General features: G+C 51.6%; 7 protein-coding genes across 7 annotated transcripts; 5 read left to right on the top strand and 2 right to left on the bottom strand.

The window, feature by feature from the left end:
• Positions 1–216: 216 nt before the first annotated feature.
• Positions 217–1122, top strand: PSV08DRAFT_397983 (uncharacterized protein; the record flags this gene model as incomplete). The annotated part of the gene is made up of 2 exons (XM_014222795.1): positions 217–685; positions 738–1122. One exon carries the CDS (start codon positions 217–219, stop codon positions 682–684), a length of 468 nt encoding a protein of 155 aa, XP_014078270.1. The 3' UTR covers position 685; positions 738–1122.
• A 1785-nt stretch (positions 1123–2907) lies between these two features.
• On the top strand, positions 2908–4044 carry PSV08DRAFT_358005 (uncharacterized protein; the record flags this gene model as incomplete). The annotated part of the gene is made up of 3 exons (XM_014222793.1): positions 2908–3236; positions 3311–3463; positions 3516–4044. 3 exons carry the CDS (start codon positions 2908–2910, stop codon positions 3598–3600), a joined length of 567 nt encoding a protein of 188 aa, XP_014078268.1. The 3' UTR covers positions 3601–4044.
• Positions 4045–5906: 1862 nt separating this feature from the next.
• Positions 5907–8838, bottom strand: PSV08DRAFT_213649 (P-loop containing nucleoside triphosphate hydrolase protein; the record flags this gene model as incomplete). Its single annotated transcript, XM_014222792.2, has 3 exons — positions 5907–6608; positions 6663–8514; positions 8564–8838. 3 exons carry the CDS (start codon positions 8836–8838, stop codon positions 6279–6281), a joined length of 2457 nt encoding a protein of 818 aa, XP_014078267.1. The 3' UTR covers positions 5907–6278.
• An 833-nt stretch (positions 8839–9671) lies between these two features.
• On the top strand, positions 9672–12592 carry PSV08DRAFT_397980 (WD40-repeat-containing domain protein; the record flags this gene model as incomplete). Its single annotated transcript, XM_066093548.1, has 4 exons — positions 9672–9683; positions 9942–10035; positions 10188–11943; positions 12092–12592. The coding sequence occupies 4 exons, from the start codon at positions 9672–9674 to the stop codon at positions 12321–12323; spliced, it is 2094 nt and encodes a 697-aa protein (XP_065949961.1). The 3' UTR covers positions 12324–12592.
• Positions 12593–16304: 3712 nt separating this feature from the next.
• On the top strand, positions 16305–17415 carry PSV08DRAFT_256300 (uncharacterized protein). The gene has a single exon (XM_014222790.2). The coding sequence runs from the start codon at positions 16399–16401 to the stop codon at positions 17065–17067; it is 669 nt and encodes a 222-aa protein (XP_014078265.1). The 5' UTR covers positions 16305–16398; the 3' UTR covers positions 17068–17415.
• Positions 17416–19041: 1626 nt separating this feature from the next.
• Positions 19042–19754, top strand: PSV08DRAFT_358001 (large-conductance mechanosensitive channel; the record flags this gene model as incomplete). Its single annotated transcript, XM_014222789.2, has 2 exons — positions 19042–19206; positions 19349–19754. The coding sequence occupies exons 1-2, from the start codon at positions 19067–19069 to the stop codon at positions 19752–19754; spliced, it is 546 nt and encodes a 181-aa protein (XP_014078264.2). The 5' UTR covers positions 19042–19066.
• Positions 19755–19881: 127 nt separating this feature from the next.
• PSV08DRAFT_406528 (3-oxoadipate enol-lactonase 2) lies at positions 19882–23604 on the bottom strand (the record flags this gene model as incomplete). Its single annotated transcript, XM_014222787.2, has 6 exons — positions 19882–21654; positions 21724–21811; positions 22379–22711; positions 22765–23238; positions 23289–23397; positions 23458–23604. 6 exons carry the CDS (start codon positions 23602–23604, stop codon positions 20040–20042), a joined length of 2766 nt encoding a protein of 921 aa, XP_014078262.2. The 3' UTR covers positions 19882–20039.
• Positions 23605–23629: the final 25 nt, after the last annotated feature.

The following is a 23629-nucleotide window of genomic DNA, read 5'->3' as shown; positions in this document are numbered from 1 at the left end:
CTCCATAGTGATAGTGCGCTACCATTCCACTCAGGCGGATACTGTTCAAGAGCTGTCAACCAAGGGGGCCCACTGTAGGAGACATTCCCGCTCCGATTGGCGCAGGTACCCTTCACTAGCGCCCTCTTACCTAACTTCGTAAGATATTTTATACTTTCATCTCTAGGGAATATACTCCTCAAGCAGAAGCCTAACACAGCCGACTCACACTCTGTCATGGACGAAGAAGAGGACATGGACATAGCTGCGGCTATGGGCTTCTCCTCGTTTGGGGGAACCAAGAAGCGAAAATTCGACCCTGAAAACTCACCAAAGGCCAAAGCCGATGCAAGCGGTGCAAACTCCACCAAACTCGGGGTTAGAACGAAGAAAGTTGCTAGCGGAGAAGCGAATGAACCTGAAGCTTCCGATTCAAAGAAAACCCCGGCAACCGATTCGGGTCTTGCCAGCTTCCTCGCACGTGGCCAAACCTTTCCGGAAACTCCCCTTGGCACTGCTGAAGGCCCTGCTCCGAACGATCAGTCTGCAATGGAAACCATGTCATTTGGCGGACCTCCTATTTCTAGAGCAGAAATGAATGCGCTTCGTAATGGAGTTCAGACCGAGAACGGGGACACAGCCTATTTTCTACCAAGCTTTGTTGAGGACCCTTGGGCCAAGCTCGGAAAAGGCAACAGTGGATGATGTAAGTTTGCAGACTTTGAAAAACATTGGTGGCTACTGATATGTACGCATAGAATGCGGAACAACTCCACGAATCAGGTTACTGAAAAGATTGCATCAGAGCTTTGTGGCATCTCATTGAAGAGATTGAAGTTGCCATAGTGCTCTACCGAGTATTGTTGTAGAGCCACCAGGGTCTAAAAGCAACTAAAAGGTGGTGCTTCATGGGTGCCTGTGCACATTGACGTATTCAGATCACTGCGCTTGTATCAAGTCTAGTGTATATTGCACATCCATTAGGGCCGTGCGAGTTATGGCCGTGTTTTCTTAGGCTGGAAAAAAGCTGAAATCATTTGTAACGTACCAAACAGTTGAAAGACATTGTCAAGAACTGATTGGCACTAGCTTATCGGAAATTTGACTAGATTAGTAGTTGTGTAATTCAAAAGCTGACGAATATCATATCAATCAGATCTGATAGTGGGCGCTGAGAGCCAAAGGTCGCAGTCATTGGGAAGACATTATCACTGGTATCTCCTGTCCGACACCACCCACCGACGAGGAGCCGAAGAGCACATTCTGGACCATCAGAACGTCTGAGTAAATCGTAGATGTGTAATCGATCCAACTTGAAGCTAGAGTTTGTGGAACCCTAATTTCAATCAGACGGTAGTGGAGAGAGAGATGTCGCTGCCTGCCGCCGCGCAAAGTGTTGTACACTCCGTCTAGAAGCACACGAGATCAGGCAGGACTCAAGTTCTTGGTTGAGTCGAATTCAAGTTCTCGGCCCCCGGGTAAGTGTTCATGTAAGGCAGACGCTGGGGCGAGGGGTACAAGGGTGACCTAAAAGTAGCTCCCATGCACAACTCACATGGGCGGCATTGACAGCCGTGTCATACGATTGGCTTGTTCCGCGCCGTTGAAGCGCCAGTGTAACGCCTTCCATGGACAAAGGGTTCGGATAGCACTATGTACAAGGACATGGCATGCATATCAAAGCCGCTGGTCCTGGGAAGAGCGACGAGCTAGATGGGATCCCTCACCGCCACTTATTGCCGTGCGTGGAGAGCAGTTGACTCGCAGCATGGGAACGTCTGGGGAATGCCGGTGCGAGGAGCAGTACGAGGTTACGCAAAGCAGACATGTCACCCAAGGGCTCGAGGCATTGGAGCGCCAAGGTGGAGGTGCAGCAAGCTGCATTGGCCGGGTTGGGTTGCTGCTCGCAAGCATGACGCACCGCACCGCCGAGGGGCGGACTGTTAGTTCGGCGGGGCTTTGCTAGTCCCGCATCCTTCTCCACGACCTTCCATGACCATGACTACACAAAAAAAAGAACCCGCCGTCCAGCACACGCCTTCTTGCCAATTGCCCGCCATGTTCGTACGCGCAATCGTCTCATCGAGCTTCTTTGGGCCCATGCCGCCACTGGTGTCATGCGCTGTCTGATCCTTTGCATCCCCCTCCAGATTGCATGCTCAATGGCGCTGGCAGCTGTCGAGCCAACGCATCAATTTGACAACACTTAGCATGCCCGTCCGGCAGCCTACCCATGCATGTACACATCTCCACCGCCGCTGCTTTTACATGGCGTCTGCGTCTGCGTCTGCTGCGCTTACTCTGCCTCGCTGCCTTTAGCAATACCTTGGTGCCGGCCATAGACGGCACTGTCTCCAGAATCGCAACTTTTTGCCATTGCAAGCCAATTCGCTCCCCGACTCTTTTGTGCCGGCTGGAGCTGAGGCCACTTGTCACTAGTTCCTTGTACGGGCCAATTGGCATCTCAAGCATTCACTATCGCTCCGAGGTATCGTGGATCGGCTGCGGCCCACGTCCAAGAGCCACCGTCCAGCCCAGTCTAAATGACGCTTTACAATCCGGCACCAGCGGGAGCCGTTCTCAGTGGATGTAATCGTATGCAGCTTTATCACCATAACGGCGGGGTTGCGGCCATCACTCGGCACCAAGGGGTCAGAGCCATGCCCCGTTGACCATGATGCTCCTAGCATGCCTGCAGTGGAAAGGTATAAAAAGGACTCCTTTTACTGGACTTTGAATTGATCTTTCTGATTCTCTATTCACTTTTCTGAGGATATCATTATACCTTTGTCACATCTGGATCACTGTCTTGGCTTCCCACTTCGACACCTTGACCAACCACCAACACTATCTGACCACTCGCACCCTTCACCAGTACACTACTCTACATACCATTTCAGCATACAGAGAAATATAGCATTATCCAAAATGGCCTCTTCACACTCATTCTACAATCTGCCTCAAGCATCCTACCCAATCAACATGCCACAAAAGCCCGGATTTTTCTTCCCGGCCCAACAACATGGTTATGGACGCGTATCAGGATCACCACCCGAAGCTCCAAACAGCGTTACAACATCTGGTGTACCGTCGTACGAGCCGTCATCTACCTCTAGCAACTACGCTGGCAGTGCAAGCGATTATGAATCCACTAGCGGCGCCGCCAGCGTGGATCTCCTCGACTACATGGGCCGCCGCGTGAACGGCTCTTTCGATCCAATGCCACTGGATCGAAGTCTTGCAAAGCAAGCACAGACGTAAGTTTCTGTCTATCAGTGTATTCTGAATCACCAGACTGCGACTAGAGTCGTGTAACTGACATCGTACGCAGGTCCGGTGAACTCAACGCTAAGCAACGCGAACTTTCTGAGCTACAAGCGCTGGCTCAGCGCAGATTGGCTGGTGCTCGCATGAGCTTTGCAGATGGGATGAAGGCTGCAAAGGATGTACAGAAGGATTTGCAGTGGACTCAGAAGCGAGTCGAGTAAGTTTACAATAACAGCCAAACTCAATCACCAAACTAACGCCTCCGACAGCTCACTGAACAACCGAGCGGCACGCAAGTACCCAGAGCAATTCCGCACCGCACAAAGCCGGTATCCAGCACCAGTCGATTTCTAAATTGGTTCGACACCTTCGAAATTTCGCTTACCGCACTGTGGATGACACCAATATACGATTTTCGGTTTTTCCAAACTATGGGCGGCATTCGGTCACTTTACTATTCCACAGCGCTTTCTCGATTTTCTCTGTTTTCAAAAAATGTTCCAGAGCCTTTCCAGCAATGTTTCAATTCCAGGAACAAGTTCCACGTTCCGACCTGTCGTTCCCAATTTCCGCTCCACTGTGCTCCACCCTCGGCAGCCGGCCTCGCTGCTTTTAGCGTCCCACACGCCAGCTTTTCTTTTTCAGGAATTGTGACGCGGTTCGGCCCGTTGCCTGATGCAAGTGCTACGCGCCTGCTGACAGCTAGCGAACGAATCGCGGCTTTTGGATGGCGTTTGGGTCAGGAACGGGTCGGGTAGCTGACGTATCTCCTAGAGGACGGTCGCTTCGCTAGGTACAGAGGGAGAGTTGGTGAGCTTGCTCATTCGCTTAGAGCTGAGAAATAGCGCCTCGATCCATCCGGGCGGTTTCTGGGTGGCGGGAAAGCGCCTGTCTCATGTTTTATTGTCTTCTTAGGCTGGGAACTGGTTGTGTTTAGGTTGGCGTCATGATGATAACGGGACTTTTTGGTTAACACTGGGGTGGATACCTACTGGGATGTTGCTTGATACGGCCTTTGTAGTTTTTGAATCTTATTCAAATCGTTGATGTAACGGCTCATGTGATGAAGATGAGAAGCCTTTCCCTGTGGGGCAGTCAGTCCACCTGAAGACGCGGGAAGCGACATACCATTCCATTCCAGTCGTAGCGTGATTGGATGAAACGCGCCGTTATCGTATACCTTACTTCGGAAAAGTGGTGAGAGCCGTATATGTACATGTGTATGCAGTCGCCGACTCCCGAGGGTGTGGATATGTATCGTGCCCACTCAAGCATGCACAAGCAACTCGTGCCATGGCCACCCCCGCAGTCAAACCCGTTATCTTCTCTACCAATAGACTCGCAACCCCCCCACGTTTATTCCTGCATGCACGAAAAGGAAAAAGAAAACGTCAAGAAGACCGGGTACCACCTCGGAGATTGTCAAGCCCGATATCCTCTCCACTCCCAAACAATACAAAAGCCAAATTCTGATGGACATGGATGCAAGCTCGAATATCAAACCATGACTATATTTCCCAGAACAGAATATGAAACTGTGTTCAATTAAGAAGAAAAATCAAAACCTCTCCATCCTTCCTCTTCCTGGCAAGCAAAAGAGGGGCAATCTTATGAAGTAAACTTCCCTCACAATACCTCTTCCGAGCCTCCCCAGCACCACTACATGCCGTGCTCTTCGCCATGCATATTAGCTCCACGGCTGAACCCTTGCTGCCCTTCTTTACTCTCCCCCCTTTTTTTCTCTCTTGTTAGATACAAGCAAGGGATAGCGACTGGGAAATTCCTCTAGTAGCAGAGCAGCGGAAGCAAAGCGGCCCAAGTACGACGTCAGCTTCTTCGGGACCCTCAAGGGTGTATTTAGGAAGCTAGGAACTCCTCTTTGCAAGCACAGAGGGAGATTGGGGGAAGAGGTGCACTTTCGATGTACGACATACAAGCCTCAGGGTTCAGGGAACTAACCGCGTGTCAGATGTGAGGTTATCGAAAAATGGTCTGACAGTGACGGAATTCGGCATTTTCTGGACAAACAGGGGGGCTGTAGGCAGTGTAATGTTGTACAGTGTCGGGGGTCTTTCGGGTGTGGTGACGAAATTCAAAGGTCTCTTCTTAGCGTCTTTGGTACTCGTCCGCCTTCGCACTAGAGAAGGAGGGGTTATGGAGCCGTGATCCGAGGATATCGAACGGGTGGCTGTAACGCGTATATTGAAACGGTATGCATGAGAGCCTGACAGTTGACTGAGATACACGTAGAACATGGATTAAGGTAAGTAAGTTAGATGCCGAGAACTTCAATTGAGTGTGCTTTCTTAGTAGGTATAATCTTTTGTTCGCCGCTGATGATGAAGCTACATCACTTCTACGCATAGTGATTGGGCATACATTCTAAACCTCTGTCGATATGTAAACCGAAGCTGCGTTAGATTTCATGTCGAACATTGCCCGACAGCCAAAACCGTCATACTTACCTGGTGCTCAATTGCCTTCACTCTATGGACTATACAAACTTGAACCACCCTAGCTCTACCGTCTATAGATGACCGCGGCTATACATTGTGGTGTAGTATCACATGTTCAGACTGCGGATATATAACATTATACAGTAAGTACATAAAACAAGTAGTTTTAATAGCCTGACTAGCGTAGCTGAAGGGGAGTATAGCTTAAATCAGTTCAAGTAAATTAAGGCAAATTCTTAAGGAGTAACCTAAGGCTTACATAAGACTAGATACTCTATGAATGTAACTAAGACTACCCTAACCCAAGAGGTACCGCACGAAAACTTTTTCCAAGACCGATTGTAATATGTAGCTAAAGATATGATTATGATTTCCTTTCGTATATAGATAGCTACCTTATTCAATCAATTCTCTGGCAGCGGTTGGATTTCAGCTTTGTTCTGCCAGCTCGATTGCGGGTCACCCTTTGATCTTTTGAGCTCGATCATGTATCGTGCCACAATCTGCTAAACGTAACGCTCTGCATGAAACAACCCGAAAGCATTGTTTAGACCTTTCCATGTGGTTGCGATCCGATTAAAAAGCCTTGTTTGCTGCAATCGCACTTGACATGTATCGAGCGAATCGGCCAGGGACATCCTGATCCTGTTTCGCAGTTTCGATACCACTAAGGATGTTATCAATACCCACCCCGATCTCCTTGCTTCCAGTAATTTCCTCAATCTCACTGATAGCACGCCGCTGGTCGGAATCTGAAAAGGCACCGGATTCACTGAGAACGTTTGCGAGTTCGCCTTGAGTGTTGACATTAGGCACAGCAATGTCAGCTTTGAAGCGTGCAAAAAGCTCAAGCTGGACAAGCACTGAACGTTGGGTTGTGGTGGCAAACACTAGCAAGCGACGATTCTGAAGTAAGTTGTTAGCTTAATTCCTTACATTCCACCCTTTGCAGCGACTTACCTTTGGTGGAACCTTGCCAAGAAGCACCTTCAATGCAGACAAAACAGTGTTACTAAACCTAGGACCAATCGGCACCCATTCCAGCATCGACTCAATGGAATCGAGAACTATGATGCTCAACGGACTCTTGTAGGCATCCCTGAATGTCTTGTCAAGATGCTGCACTTTTTGCGATTCGCTATACCCAATCATGTCTTCAGCCGAAATCAATTTGATGAAGGGATAGCCCGAATCCATTGCCATCTTGGCAGCTAATGCAGTTTTTCCAGAACCAGGTGGCCCGTGCAAAAGGACAGGTAACAATGGGGTTGACGCCGAATTTCTGACTTGGTTGATGTATAGACGCCCATCTTCCAAGATATCCCTGATGAAAGGCGAAAAGTGGATGATACCGCGCATCACTCGTTTGCCGAGTTCTTCTTCGGCAACACCAAACAATGGCTTCACGTCGTCAAGCGCGGTTATGAAGTCCTGACGCATGACCCTCATATTCTCAACATCCGCCTTGACTGTAGTACCACCCTGAAGATGACGACCGAAGGCATAAGATGTTGCTGCCTTAACCAGACCATTCAGCTCGGCTCCGGAAAAGTTCTTTGTAAGTTTTGCTAGCTCTTCAACGTCAACGTCCGATTCCAAGACGTTGTTCTTTCGCATCTTGGTGGTGTGAATCTTCAGGATCTGGGCGCGGCCCGATTCATCAGGCAACGAAATCTCCAAATGGACCTCAAGACGACCAGGGCGGAGGAGAGCCTCGTCAATCATGTCCATTCGGTTCGTCATACCGATGAGAAGAATATTGTTCAATTGCTCCACACCATCCAACTTGGATAGCAGCTGGTTGACAACACTGTCACCTACGCCGGTGCCACCCCCACTACCAGACCCTCTCTGCTTGCAAACGGCATCGAGTTCGTCGAAAATGATGATGTGAAGTCCACTTTCGTCGCCCTTTTCCTTTTGTTCTTTCTCTGCATCTGCGAACATTTTCCGAATGTTCTCTTCGGACGCTCCGACATACTTATTCAATACCTCGGGACCGTTGATGACCTTGGGCTCACGAGCATTGAGCATCTTTCCGATTTGCCTCGCCATCAGGGTTTTACCCGTTCCAGGAGGGCCATACAAAAGCAAACCACGCACATGGTTGATACCTAGTCTCTCCACAACATTAGGAGGGAAGATGCGGGAAGCAAAAGCTCTTCTGAAAATGGCACTGAACTCAGTATCCAGTCCACCAATGCCCATATCTTCGAACTTGAACCCTGGCTGAATAATGGAGTTTGCGGCTGCACGCTTTGCCGACGCTTTGATTTTGAGCTCTGACCGAGCATCCTTAAAAAAGTCGACCTGGGTGTGTCTTGTAAGAATACCGCGAGCTCGCGGGTCAGTAATAGGGGGCATGTCAGTCTCCTCCTTCTCCATGGATAAGTCTGCAAGCTGTACCGTCCGGACAGATAACCTGAGGGGTATGTTTTTGACATCAAGAAGTAGTTGTTGACCAGGAGCTAGGATCTGGTTCTCAAAGCTCTTCTTGAAGAACGTGGCGAGCTCTTCTTGATCGTAGGGTGTGTCTGTAGTCTTTCTTCCCGCGAATCCGACTTCGACCTCGAGCGATCCCAGGTAGGATTTTCCTTGACTTTGGCTGAAGTGGTCATACTGGGTCGCCGTAACTACTTCCTGAGGACCAAGAGATATACCGGCCCATGTCCTTTGTGCGTCGGTAAGGCCGATCTCGCCTGGCGAGCACCCTTGTGTAGGTCGTGCAGAAAGGGCAAAATTGCCATTGACGAGGATGTAGATGTCTGAACCGTCGGGGTTTGGTTGGAAGTCCTGAGGAGATACTGCGACCCTGTGTATCTGTCAGGACCCATACAAATTTCAACCCTCAGTATACATACAGATTGCCAAAGGCATAAGCGTTGCCTCCTGGGCTCTTGATCGGGCGCAATTGCCTCACAGGCCCGCCGCCACCACCACCACCGCCGCCTTGCCTCGCAGGCACAGGCACACGTTGAGTAGCGGGTGGAGGGGCACCGCCGTATCCAGCCATTCTGGGATCGTAGTTACGTGGTGGTTGCTGTTGTGGGGGTTGTGGCTGTCCGTAGCCTTCGTTGCGCGGTGGAGGTCGTGGAGAGCTTCCTGGAAGACCGGGTACTCGATCGCGGTTGAACATTTTTGTGAAGGGAGTAGCGATGAATGATGAGATAGGTTTAAGTAGGTGCTACTACAGTATGGCCACGTATTTTCTGTGCGAAGGCAACAGCACTTGCTACCCAAGCTGTAATGTGGCTACAATGATCTGGGAGATGCAAATAATCTGATTGCTGCGCCGTATTGTTGGCGTGGCGCGATGATGGATGTGGTCGAGTCTGCCTAATCCACCTGAAATATTCTTATATTATCGTGGGGATTCCAGGTTCGATGCTCTTATTGTATCGTGTACGTTTCTGATTCAGCGCTGAAGTTGGAGCATGGGCCAAGCCACATGCCCCCACCCCTTCCCCACCATTGTATGCAGATGCGCCCCTGGCGAACCACATACCACAGCGGTCAAAAGTAGGTCCGGGAACAACGAAGTACGAATGCGCTGTAGTCACGTGGCTAACTAATCACGAGCGCTAGACAACAGCCACTCGTGAAGTGCTTAGTAGTGAGCAACTGCATTCACTAAGTATACCGTTGTACGCAATGTGCTCTTAGAGCTCATTAAGTTCAATATCGATTTCAACTCTAGAGATATGGTTCACAGGACATTGTTCATGTAGGTAATGGGTGCCTAGTAGATAGAATTAAGCATGTTAGTATATTTAGAATCAAGACAAATCCTTAGAGTTCGAGTAAAAGCCATATACTCAATATATACGTTACTACGGCTCTTCTGTTCCAAGACGGATCCGATAGGACCTCGGAGAGTATCGTGACACATAAGCCGTCCTGGACAAAAGAACTCGAATGACTTGTCTTAGTTACACTGTTCCACTCCTACCCACAGCAGATGCATACAATATGGCCACTAAAGTAAGGGCGAAAATTCCATTACGTGGCGTGAAACAGGTGATAGGTTGAATCAATCTCAGACTAAGTACTGTATTGATCAGTGGAAAGTCCAACTGTGTCTTCAGCGTTTCGCTGAACTACTACTATTTCAAAAAAAAAACCCTTGTTTGTAGAGGCAGCATCACAGACGATGAGAATATTGCTCTCACATTTATTGGATACAAATCTACCTAAGCCGATCACGCAGTCTTGAAATCAAGTGTGGCTGCCCTGGGTCAGATGCGGAATGGTGTGGCGCACGCGCGGGCCGGCTACTACATGACGCGCGGAGCCTCATCCATGTTCCTCAACGCGAACGTCAGGCGCATTACAAGTGCGACCACCACACGGTGTCCAGGTTGATTAAAAGTAAGCAAAGGTTGTGCTTATGGATGCAGAATGAACGACGAGGATGACTATGAGAATGGCGCCAGCAAGTACACCACCAAGCACTGGGCAGAGCTGTTTAGCTGACCGCGCGCGCAGGCTCCGCCGAGGACGAGGATGAGCAGGACGACGGCGATGTTATGGATGTAGATGAGGAATACGATGGCGACGATGGCGACGATGGCGACGGCGACGGCGACGATGATGACGCCGAAGGAGATAATGACAATGACGACGAAGACCAAGACCAGGACCAGGACCAGGACCAAGATCAAGATCAAGACGAGCCAGACAGTCCTTCGCAACATCCGCGCGGCAGCATTCCAAATGGCGGAACACCTGGTAGAGGAGACGGCAATCCAGCAGTGACCTTCACATCGCCGAGTCCACATGCCACAGCAGCAACAGGTGTTCTGGGCAACCTGCCCTTCCGCCCCAGCGTGCGACAGGAAGCCTTGAATACACCCATGTACGACATCATCCCTACCATTGCCGCGCCACATAGTACCTCGATCAACGCTATTACTGCAACGCCCGACATGCGATGGGTCTTCACTGGAGGCTCAGACGGTTATATCAGGAAATTCAACTGGGTAGACACCGCTAACGGGAAGCTTGCTCTCACCGTAGCGCAACGGCATCCATTTGTGGACTCTGTCACTAAAGCAGGTGTCCTGTTATCTTACTGGGAAAATGAAGACAGCGCAGCCGGCGCTGAGAGTCTGTCACCAGTCTATTCGCTCGCAGTCCACCACCAGGCTCTCTGGCTGCTCTCGGGCCTGGACTCGGGAGGTATCAACCTGCAATCGGTGCGGCATCAAGAAGGAACCCGTATCCATACATTGAAGAACCATACGTCGGCCGTGTCGGTCTTGACATTATCGCAGGATGAGACGTCGGTGCTTAGTGGCAGCTGGGACAAGACTATTAATGACTGGGATTTGAACACCGGTCAGGTCAAGAGGAGATTCGAAACAAGTGGCGGTCAAATATCTGCCATTGAGCAGCGGCCGATGTCTACACTGCCCATACCCCAAGACACGGAAACCCTCCCTCTGGCCAATGGTACCTTTTCCTCAAATAATGCCGCCCGCCCCAGAGCAAACGGAAGCATCCCCAATGGCATCGACACGAAGCCCATAATACCCAAGGAGGAAGGTACCGAAGATGCTCAGGGCTCTCCAGATGACTCGCTGTTCGGAGACAAGGACCAGGACTCTCTATTTGGCGATGGTGGCCAAGAGAACAGCCTATCAGCAACTCTGCCTTCATTCGGGGACGATGACGACGAGTTTTCAAGAGCCATAGCAAATGGCATACAGCAGGCAGATGAAGATGTCAATGCCGATCTAGACTTGGTGGACATGGGCGGCCCTGTCCAAGAACCCCAGGAGCCTACAGGTGAAGATGTAAAAGAGCCTACCACAGTGACTGAGGCAATGCCAGACGCAGATGGCACAGCCGACTCACAGTCAAATGGCGCAGCCAATGGACTACCTCACGCAGAGGACATTGAGCGACCCATTAACACATCAGCAAACCAGACTGTGCAGCCGGCATCGTCCGAGACAACCTTTGTAGATGCATCCATGGACGGCACACTGCGCATCTGGGACAGGCGGCAGCCCAACCCCGTCGCACGTATCACACCACCGCGCAACACACCCCCGTGGTGCATGAATGCCTGCTGGTCTCCCGATGGCAACTTCATCTATGCATGCAGGAGAAACAGTACCGTGGACGAATACAGCCTCCACAAGAGTCTGCGAGAGCCAAGACGGACATTCAGGTTTCCTAGCGTCAGTGGCCCTGTCAGCGCTGTCCGGGCTATGCCTAATGGGAAACATCTCGTATGGTAAGTCAACATAGAAAGAGAGGGAGAAACCTAGTCCCTCCCCCTTCTCCCCACCCTCACTCCATATCGTGTCACATGTACACCTCTTTCTGCCCCCCTCCCTCCACCCAAAAAAAAGTCATGCGTGCTAACAGAAATGCTTAACCAGCGCCTCATACGACATTCTCCGTCTCTATGACCTCACGCACGAAGACTCTGGTACCAAAACTGGTGCAGCTGCGACTCCCTTTTTCATCGTGCCCGGCCATCGCACAGGCCTCATTTCCCAGCTCTATCTCGACCCTGTCTGCAACTTTATGATTTCTACGGGCGGCAACAGGGGCTGGGAGGGTGCGTCGACAGAGGTCATGCTGGGCTATGAAATTGGCATCCCTTCGTAGTATTAGGAGTAGCCTTGTGTTGCTTGCTCATGATTTAATACCCCCCCATGGTTCCCGGCGTTTTGTTTTTTTCGACTAACCTTGTTCTAAAGCGGAGGAAGGGAGGAGGGAGGGTGGGTTGTGTAGGTGTGGTATGTGGTGTGGACATGACATTGGCGTCAATGACTGGGATTGAGCTATCATCATCTTGTTACTTTGCATAGTTGTATGTAATGAAGCGTTTTTTTTGATGCTTGGAGAGAAAAAAACAAGAGTGATGTTCTGAGACGAGATGTTCATCAGGCGTGGCCCCACATGCGCGTACTCTCTTTTTCTCTCTCAGCTGCTGCTTTCGTATACACTACGATACACTACACTGCATTTTTTTTGTTGAGAGACAGACTAGGACTATGGTGTTGTACGCACCAGGATCAAAGTAGGTGGTGATATTCGCTCAACCAGCACGGCTCCCCACCACTTTTTTAGTCGTTCGCCTCGCTAATACTTTTTTGATGCATACATCTCATTGCGCCATGCGGGGTTTAATCGACCATTAGCACTGTTTTCTTTTTTGTATGCGACAGGATCTTCGATTTGGCCGGTTTCGCTCGTGATGCTCCTGTCGCTCCTGTCGCTCGTTGGCTGAATTTCTTCAAAAGAAGAAGGAATTTCTGCGACACAATACGCGCAAGCAGGAGATCTCTCTCGATCGCAGCGATGCTATTAAGTCATTTGTTCCCTGATTTTTTTCTTGTTGAACCTGACGATCGCGGTCTTCGGGGACTTGTTCTTTTGCCAACCGCGTGATGGCTTTTGTTGTTCACTGGGGCAAAAAAACCAACCACTAGGATGGGTCAAGATGGGGTTGGTAATGGGGTGCCTGAGTGTGCGCTTGCCTGTGCCAACTGTAGCGCAGGACTCAAGCAACGGGTAGAGTGACGTAGTCGGTGAGAGCCTCATCAGGCCTTGAGAGGGCGTTGGTCAAAGTGTTGGGCAGTAGGTTAGTACTCTACACAGTACGCGCGCGCATCCGCGGACAAATGTGGGGAGGTCATGCAAAGTTCGCCTTGCGACTACTTTTGTCCTTGTGCAGATGCTACATACAATGCCGACAGGCAGGGACTTGGTAGGATGCGCGTTACATCCTACCCCACAGAGCTGCCTCCTGCATAGTCGTTGGGAAAATGTGCCAGAAGATGCAGGAGCTGCAGGAGAGGCAAGAGAGGCAAGAGATTGACTGGGTGTATCGGCATGCGCGTTGAATCTGGCATCGACTGCCGACGTTTTTGGCGACGATTCCACTACGGCGGTGAGCGCCTCGTATGAAACATGCGCCCAATGGCGATTCGTGTTCCGACGAAACGCAGGGCAAGATGACATAGAAGAGCCGAATTATACGCCAGGAAAGCGGAGACTAGCCCGGGTTATTCCAAGGAACTTGAAAATGGGTATTACAAACATGTAGCCCCACTGCCATGGTGTTGTTGTCGCGGAGCGGCAATGCTGAGATTTGGGAGACCCTGCTCTTCATTGTAGGCTAGCGACGACTAGCTCCCGAACGCGGGGCGCGTCGATCCTGTCGTGAATTAACGCCCAAAGGGCGGTGTAGGGCGGTGAAAGTTATCCCGAAATACGCTCTGCTCAACGACGTTGAAGGACTGGAGGGCGATTAGTTTTCGCAATTTCGGGAACTACTGCTGCATTGTGCCTGGCAGTAGGTACTAGACATTTTGTCCGTGTAAAAATGGTCCATCGGTCGATTTGAGTAGACTAGAGCACTAGCGCGCAAAAGCAAAGTGTCACGCTTTGTAAAGGTATAGTCTACCCGAAGCAGTAACATTCGACTCTTGAAAGGTCGTGAGCCATGCGATAGTGATGGCGACAGCAAGGTTCAAGTCTGGAGGTGGCTAGAGTATGGCAGAGATGTGTGTAAACTAAGAGCATACTAATTTAGAGGCAACCAAGATGGCTATTTCCCGATCGGCGTTGCCGGCTTCCCATGTCTACTGCAAAGTGTTTGCTTTTATTTTTACATGGATCCAATCTCGTCGCAGCAATCACGGTAAGAGCTGAACTATCCCAAATACAAGCGTAGCTGTGATTGTTGCGCGTGCCATTTGGTTCGAAAGAGGATAGTGCCCTGGCGATTCTGTCTACCGAGGCGCTCATGACTGGGATTCGTCCACTTTGCAGCGCCATCAGAGCCGGACAGGCCGCCTTGGTGCGAGCGGAGGTGCTCGCCAGAGCTGACGGTGAGATCTTCAGGCCGCCTTTGTTCATCTAAGCGAGTGGGAAAGCATGAAGTTCACAGTTGCTGGAATAGGCCATGGTGTGCCGTCAGGCGGTAACAGGGTCCAGGTGACGCAGGAATGGGTGGGATAGACTGCTGAGTCAAGTATTGAGCCACAGGTCAGCCTGGCGCGCTTAACGGCGATGCACGGCTCTGTATGAAAAAAATAAAAAATCATGGCAACACGGCGATGGTCGGATGGTGCAAGAGTTGCAGTTTTGGCAATGACGTAGTTTTGAGCAGTGTTGCGCACTTGCGAGGTGCCCGGCGGGCCCATGGCGCTGCATGTGGGCAGATGGGTATCAGGCCTGAGGGGACCTAAGAAAAGTAAGGCCGGCACGAGGCCGGGTGGGTTAGAAAATGCAGGAATATAGCAACGAAGCGAATATCGAGATTGGCGGACTGGGAGTGGAGCCAGGGCTGGAGAGCCGCGATATCCCAGCGTGTCATTATCATATGGTCGTGTATTAGCAAACGACTACTTTGGCGTCCGAAGCGTGTGGCGAGTGTCATGGCAAGAAGAGGTCAAGTGCAGGACATGGTGTATTGGAGCCGCATCAGCTGGAGGAGGCACTTGGCCGAAACCAGGCGCACAATGGGAGAAGCAGGTATTGCCAAACCGCGCCGTGACTGGCGGCGTGATGATGGTGGTGTCGGCTGCAGGCACCGAACGAAGGTTCACGCAGCCAGCCTCGTCATGCTCGTAGGGGGGGGCGCGTAGTGGAAGGTAAAACTAGTTGGCGAGGGCAGAGTGGGTGGGTGTGTGAGAGGACGTGTGGCAGAGCCGAAGCAGGCAAGGCCGAGTGAGGCTGAGTGAGAATGAAATGGTGGTGGTGGATGGTGACGGCATTGTGGGTGTGCCCCGCTGGTAGTGGTCGTGGTGGTGCTTTTGCTCCACCATGTCAGTACGGCAGCGGTATGTTGTAGACGATTCTTCGCACTCGCCTGCTCGCCGCGCGCTGCGACGAGCAAGTCGACAGTTGCCGTACGATCGCGCTGGGCAGTCTCAAGCCCTAGCTCGGCCTCTGGCGGGTCGCCGTCGGCATCGCGATCGACAATCCTGCATTAACGGCCGTGTCGTCCGCAACATCCAGTGGCCAATGCACGCGTGCAGGCTGCAGGTCATCCCTCACCGCGATGGTGTGCCACCAACCATCTCATGTGGCCCGTCAGCCATCACTCTGCCTGTCAGCCATTCCCCATGGCCCTGGAATCCTTGCCTTTTCTGTCCACGCTGCACCAAGCTTCTCTCCCTCTCCCACGCTAATGCAGCCCGCAGCCATATGCACTGCACCTGCAGGGCTCCTCTTGCGGCACCACATCGCGGCCTGTCAAACATAAGTACTCGGCCTATCCTCGACAGGACGCCATTCACCCATCCGGCACTCTTGCGGAGGAAACACCACGGGCCCATACTAATCACCACTTCTCTACCTTTGTGTCCTTCCCCCATCCCCCATCCCCCATCCCCCCAGGCACCATCTGTATCCCCATTGTCCCCCCAGGCTGCACTGCGACTCCGCCTCCCTGTGACTCTTCCGAGACGTGCGCCCAAGTCACGCATATACCCCCTGCGTGTGCCCCTTCCAGCTGCTCCGACTACAAAAACACCTGCTTGCGCCTCCAGCTGCGAGCCCTCTTACAACGAGTGCTCTCACGCTGTTTCTTTGACCACCACCGGCACGGAGCCGGGAGGACAAGATTCTCTGTCACGTCGCCTTAGTCAAGGTTGAAAAAAGTTCAAAGCCCCCACTACCACTCCGCTTCGCTTGCCTATTCCGATCCATCAAGGACATCCTATCAGCCATGCCTTCCTATCTCCGCTCCAACCCCCGCGCCTACTCCTTCCCTCCATGGGTCGAGACGTCCGACGACGACTCCAGCCATCTGCCCGACATCGACGAGGACCCCTTTGCCCACTTCATCACCCCCATCACCGACGCTGAGGATCCCTACGAGCTGTCTCTGAGCGCCGGCATCGATGCCGACGAGGGACCACGCACCGCAAAGACGACCAAGTTCAGGTCCAACGTCGCTGGCAGGTGGGCTCGCTATGTCAAGCAGAACCACGCCCCGCTCCACAACGTCTATCACGTGCCAACCATCTACGAGGACGACGAAGAGTCCTTCATGGGGCTTGATGACGAACGCTTAAACGACACGCCCCATGTGGTGTCTCAGCTTAGCCCATCAAGGAGCAGCATTGCTGAGCCTAGTCGAGGCCGTGCCCAGGACCTTGCTGCTCGCAAGCAACAGAATCGTCGCCGCTACTCACGTACACTCTCCGGCCATCGCCACTCTTGGCGAGAACCCAGCCCGGATCTCTTCACTGTAGACGAGTCCGAAGAGGACGAGGGCCCTGTGCTCCGTCGCCCAAAAACCAGAAAAGCAAAGGATGGTGCCGAACGCCGGAGGTCATCGACAAGGTCAAAGTCAAGAGCAAGGGCAGACTCAGTGACCGACATGTCGAGATGAACAAGGGGGAAGGCATGGCAAAGGTACCTGCATCAAGACTGAGTAAGAAGAGACAGTTTGCATACATGACATTTACAGCATCAGCATTAGGGAGCAGCAGGGGGGTGTTTTGTTTTTTGATTATCTAGCATTGCACGGTGTTGGTGGCTTTTTTTGTTTCTCAGCGCACACGCGCACAGCATTCCAAGGCGTTTTTGGTATACCACGGGACTGTTTTGTCAGGGGAAGTTGCATCGGGAGGCGTTTACTTGTCAGCATTTACACCTATTCTTTTCCAGATTGCGCAACAGAAGCAGCATCGGATCTAATGAGCCAGATAGAGAGACGCAAAAAATCAATATGGTATCTCAAGCATGCTCTGTCTTGCAGCCGACAGGCTTCCCCTCTTTCGAGCATTTTCGTGCAATTTCGGTGCACACCACGGGGGCGCGTCACCCAGTGGACGTCTGACACCACTTGGGGGTGAAAATCAATCTCCTGATGGCTACACATTTGCGATCCAGGATCCCCCCACCACACCAGCCCCCACTAGTGCTGCACGCTAAGCAAGTGCAAGGTGCCGTGACCTCACGGCGCAGCCCCCGATACCCTTTTACCCCTCCATCCACCACAAAAATCCCCTTCGTCGCGCGCTTACCGCCCTTATCCCAAACCTCCACTGTCTTGCCAGACCAGCGGCACCCAGCACCGTGCACACCCACAAAGCGCCCATCCTCATCGTGATGCTCCACAGATGCTCCGACCTGCCCGCCGGCCGCGCACCTACTTACGACTCCATTCAGCCGCTGCGCAATGATAGCTGCCGGCATAATGCTATCCACGACGACCCAATCACCGACCTCCGACGCGGAAAATTCGGAGATGGAGTATCGCGCCCAGCGCTAGGCGAGCAGATATGAGATCTACCCTGACTGTGTGTCTCTTGACCTGACTTTGAGCTGACCACTTGTCATGTCCATGCATCCGAGACCCTGCGTTTTCTTTCTCAGTACTATCTCTCACCCCCCTTCTTACCCTTCTTCTGAGACGGGCGATCTTAGTCCGTCCAGGAAGGGCAATGCGTGATCACACGGCCATGATGGGCGGGCCGGCGTCGGCTAAGCTAACTATTCTCTCTGATCAGAGACGAGGCTGGCGTAGTGGCGGGGTAGTCTACGCCGATGGCGGACTTCATGTATATACTACGCCGCATGTACGTACCAGTACGCCTCACACAGCAGTGCGCGTCCTGTGTGATTTTTTTTTTGACGAATGAGGGTCGTTGGAAAAAAAGGGCCGAATGGTGGGGGTGGACTACGACTACATTCAATTGCATGTTCAGAAGTGGCTGCATGCAGCAAGACAGACTAGCATGCACGCCCGGTACGTGGCTCAGGTGCACAACGAGAGAAGATGATAGAATCTATGTGTGCATGAGGGTGTGTCCTGGTCTGCGTACAAAGGATGCGATTGCGCGCAGATGGTCGCGATGTCTTGCGTGGCGCTGCAACCGCCTAACCTATGGCGAAACGCAGGGTAAAAAAAGTTTAGGACACTTTACCCCTCGGGCGTATCGCTAGCAAGGCCCACGCACGAGGGAGAGAGATCTACATCCATGTGGGAAAAAAAGTGGTCTTCTAGATGCATTAGGCAAAGCTGCGATGATTCAGCTAGTACGGGTTGAGAGGGGATTTGCTATTCATAAGTACACTTAACTAACATTTTCCATGACGAAACGAAGATTAAACACGCAATCGCATTTGTTTTTTGGATTTGCAAAAAAAATGGTGCAAGGTGGAATGAGCGTGCGTGCGCATGTAAGGATGCGTGTGCGTTGTCAGTGGTATGGGGTGTCGTGTCCCAGCAGAGCGGATAATATCGTGATTGGTCGGAGCTTTTTCCTGGTTTCCATGACGTCGCTACCCAAAGTAACCCCAGCTTTCTCTCCCTTTCTTCGTAGTAGTATACCCATGCACCCAACCTCCCTCCAAACGTCGCCACCATTATTCCTAACGCCATCATGCCACGCCTAGATGACAACACACAACAAACCCTGCGCGATGCCGAGCAGGGCATCAAGCGCCACACATTCAACGCCTGGGATAGCTTCAGCAACTTTGCGCTTCGCGATAATGTGCTCGAAGTAGCCGTCGGCTTAATGTACAGTGTTACCTTTTTTTCTTGCAAGGATTATTAAAAAAAATCCTTCTCTCTCAATGGCCCGATCGCTTGCGCCTCCCCCCTAGTATGTGTGTGTACACTATAACAGGTATACTAACATTTGGCCACCAACCCCTCGCAGTCTCGCAGCCTCCTTCACCGCCTGCGCAAATGCTCTCGTGTCCGACATCATCCTGCCTATAATCTCACTCCTCCCCTTCCTCTCGCGTAACCTCGACGCCAAGTTTGCCGTCCTGCAGCACGGCCCAAACTATAATACCTCCATCTCAAATGGCTACAATACGCCGAAGCAGGCGGTCGATGACGGTGCTGTCGTGCTTGCATACGGCAATTTTCTCGACAAGATGGTAAGGTTTTTTATTGTTGCGCTGGCGCTTTGGGTCATTGCGCTGGCTTATAGCAGGGGCAGCGGCGACAATATTGTCAAGAGGCAGGTCAAGTGCAAGTTTTGTAGGAAGTATATTAGTGAGAAGGCGAAGCGGTGCGTGAATTGCACTAGCTGGACGGATGGTAGAGAGGATAGGTAAGGTGTGTGTGTGTGTGTGTGTGTGTGTGGAACAGGGCTTTACTAGGGGTATTAGAAGACATTCATCGCTCAAGTAATGCTATTGGTGAGAAAGTAAAGCACTATGAGGTTGATGACTGCGTGATAGTCCACCGGCGAGAACATCGGTTGTGTATACGATTCTTCTTAAAAACCAAGACACAAGAATACCAGGATACAACACTCTTTTCCAAAATATACTCGAACTTCTCCAAGGCAGGTCGTATTCTTCGAAACCCAACCTACACATGTATCTATCCGCATTTCCTTAACCCTCTAGAAAACTAGCCACAAACTGCGCAACCTCGCGCGGCCTCTCCACCATAGGCAAGTGTCCAGCACCATCTATAACCTTGAGCTCCACACCCTTCCCCAGCTTATCCGCCATATTCTCCTTCATAGTCTTGGGCAACACGCCATCGCCGGCGCCCACCAAGAATGCACCTTTACCCTGATACGCCGCCATCTTCTCCCTAATATCATACTCATGCAGCGCCTTGACCGAGTCACGGAACCCAGGTAGCGAATTCGTCTTGACCATATCCTTGACGCGCTGGATCTTCTTGGCCAACTCGGCATCGTCGTAGGATTCCTTGACGAACCACCTGCGCACCGTGACCTCTGCGAGTTCCTCGCCTACAATGGGCTCGCCAGATGGCGCTTTTAGGCCTTCCTTTTCCGCGACCTGGACGCGCTCGTTCCACGCTTTGGCGTTGGTGGCGGGCGCAAAGGCGTTGGTGTCGCAGCCGATGAAGGCGGAGATGCGGCCTGGGTAGGAGAGCCCGGCGTTGAGTGCTGTTGCGCCGCCGAGCGAGACGCCGACGATTGCGGCGGTTTTGGCGCGGAGGGCGTCGAGAAGCGTGATTACGTCCTCTGCGAGGGTGTGCACGGTAATCGGGCATGTGGAATCTGCAGGTAGGGTGTTGCGCCCGCGGGTGTTGTAGCGCAGGATGCGGTACTTGTTGTTTGTGAGTTTGAGAAACTCGGTGACGAATTCGTCCCAGATGCCGTAGTCGACTAGAATACTGTTTGCGAGGACGAGCAGTGGTGCGTTGGGGTCGCTGGAACCTTCGAGTCGGTAGGGGAGTTCGACGCCGTCTTTTGTTGTGAGGAAGCTTTCTATCACTGGTCGTTGTTCGGGCGTAGTATGTGCCGGGTGCGTCTTCACCTTGCCCTCTGTTGTCTCTACGCCAAATGTGTCTTTACTTGCGAGGCTCTGTAGATCACGCTGTGCAGCACCAAATGTGTAGTACAGCTCGTACGCCCTCCTCTTCCGGTCCTTGACCACGTCCTTGTATATCTTATCACACCACTCTGTTGTAATAGCCGCCTTGAACTCTGGTCCTCCAAGCCCGTTCTGCGGTCCATACTCATGCAGCGCGAGATATTCCTTCTCCGTCTTGTGTCCGCTTTCAAGGTCCAGATACGAAGTAACAAATCTCCTTGTCCTTCTCCACCCGGGAACCTTTTGCAGAAGCGGTACATGCTCTTCCTCGTACCACTTCTTTAGCTCCTCCTCTTTATCTGCGCCATCCTGCAACGCAAAGCTCACAGCAATCATGACGTTCTTCTCGCCCTCATTCTCTACTTTTTGCAAGTCCTTAAATTCATTGCCCTTCCACTCCTTAAGCAGGTCGTAAGATCTTCTATCCACGAAAATCTGCTTCATAGTATCTCTCTCCCGTTGCGATTGCACCGGCGCACTGCGAAGTTTCAGGTATGGTTCCCTCGTCAGCCATTCGAGCTCGTCAAAGTCGTAAATAGCCATCCATTCAGGCTTATCTTTTGATCCCGGCGCACTCTCGAGATCAGTTGCGCGGTAGCGAAAACCATTGTTGCAGAATGGCAGGCGGAGCCGGTTGGGACCATGTTCGTTTTGGTACCTTGGTGGAATAAAGGTTAGATGGGATCTTGACGAAGCCAGAATTCGACTATCTAAAGGGTCAACTTACCAATCGTGGAATTGTGCTTCTGGAAGACCCTGTTTGGGCTGCATAGTCACATACAAAATGCCTGGTGTTGACTTGGACGCCATTCTGTCTTGCTAGTGTGGGGTAGCTGTAGTAAGTCTGCGACGTTCTTTTGTCGTTGAACGTGTTTGGAATACAAGCAGAAATAGAGGACAGATGATGAGAAGGATTTTGCAAGTTTGGTATTGAATTCAGCGAACGTTAACCTGATCTAAACTACAATGCCGTGGTGCGGACCATGACCAAGTTGGAGGGGGGAGAAGAGCTTCCCCGATGTCATTTGCCGGCTGCCGCTAGACTGGGGGCAAAACACTTGCAGCGCTGCCCCTCATTCCTCCGTGGCTGAACATAAATCCGCAAGACTTCTCACCACGTTTCCGGTCACAACTCGGCTGCAGCAGGGAAAGCACACTCGGCATGCGTCTTTTCTCTGCTTGCCCACACGAATCACACGTCAGCTAGAGTTTATCCCCCTCATCCTCCAAGGCGCCAAGCCATTTCCTTGAAGCATGGGAAAAATCAAGGGTAACTCATTCCATGGTGCACAGTGACATTCGATGCTGTACAAAATTCCTGGATTGCTATAGCATTCTTGTTTCGCCCTATATAAACTAGTCGTACCATATAGCATTCATACCAAACCCTTTCTCTCCAATCTCCAATCTTGCAACTCTTGCAAGGAATTCATCATGCCATCTGTAAATCTCAATTCCACCCTTCTCGTCGTCGGTAAGTGCGAGCCACTCATCCGACCAAGGGCACGGAGAGACTGCATTAGAATGCCCACCAGAAGTTGGTGTAGGATTCAGACAAATCTGTCGTTCGATCGCGCCCGATGGGGCGACTTTGAAAGCAGCAATGTAACCGGTGAGATCAAACGAGTTGGACCGAGACGTAGCGAAGAGGTAATTGCCGGATTTGTTCAGGAAGCAGACGTCTGATCGGTACATTGTGTCTGCGTTGGGGATACCTAAGGTGCCTATTTTAGCGGTGAATCTGCTGGGCGGTGAGTATAGCGCTTACCAGGAGGTATCAAGGGATACACCTTGTGAGTGTAGATTGGTAGCTTGGTCTTTGGATCAATCACATACTCGCACAGCCGGTTTCCTCCTTCCATCAAGGCATATAGGTAGTTGCCCGAGGGATGCATCTCTACCCATCTGGGATGGTCCTTTGGAGCCGGCGCTTCAGTGAAGCCTACTGTTTCTACCCTACCTTCATCATCTATCTTCTTGTGACACCACACACGGTTCGCCCACATATCTGCGCTGTAAAGGTAGGTTTCTAAGGGGTCGAAGACCATGCCATGAATTGCGGTTTTCTCGCAGTATTCGAAATTCTGGATGTTCTCTTTGATGTGTCCGGAGGAGTTGACAGAGAAGATGTTGCCATAGCCAGCGTAGTCGTAAAACGGGTTGCAGTATACGGCGTACGGCGGCTTTTTCGCGGGAAGGAGGAATATGGCGCGTGTTTTTGTGTCGGTATCGTTTGCTTTGGCTATCACACCTGTCAGCAAGTAATCGTAAGGGTGTCCAGAATTTGCATACGATGTCCGCCGATTGGAAAGCTTCCCGTGTGCACAATCTCGTCCGGACTCTTCACCTCGTGTGAACTCCATTTCTTCATTGATGCGCCGTAGATGTTCTTCCTTTGATGCTGTGTTGTTGTTGATCAGTCACTGCCGGCGGCATCAAGGCTCGTGGGTTGTGCGCATACGTCAAAGGCCATCCAGCTGATCGGTTCATCCTCTGGGATTTCGGTCTTCTTCACCAACTCCAGCTTCAGTGTTTCATCGTCGAAGGAGACTGTGATTATCACACCTGGCGGCGTCCACGTGCCGATCATAAGGTGGTGCTTAACCATATTGAGAGCTTGTTCTTTTCACAGT

This window comes from Bipolaris maydis (genome assembly GCF_028858645.1).
Source record: "Bipolaris maydis strain C4 unplaced genomic scaffold PSV08scaffold_1, whole genome shotgun sequence".
Taxonomy (NCBI): Eukaryota; Fungi; Ascomycota; class Dothideomycetes; order Pleosporales; family Pleosporaceae; genus Bipolaris; species Bipolaris maydis.
This window is presented reverse-complemented; position numbering and strand designations above follow the sequence as displayed.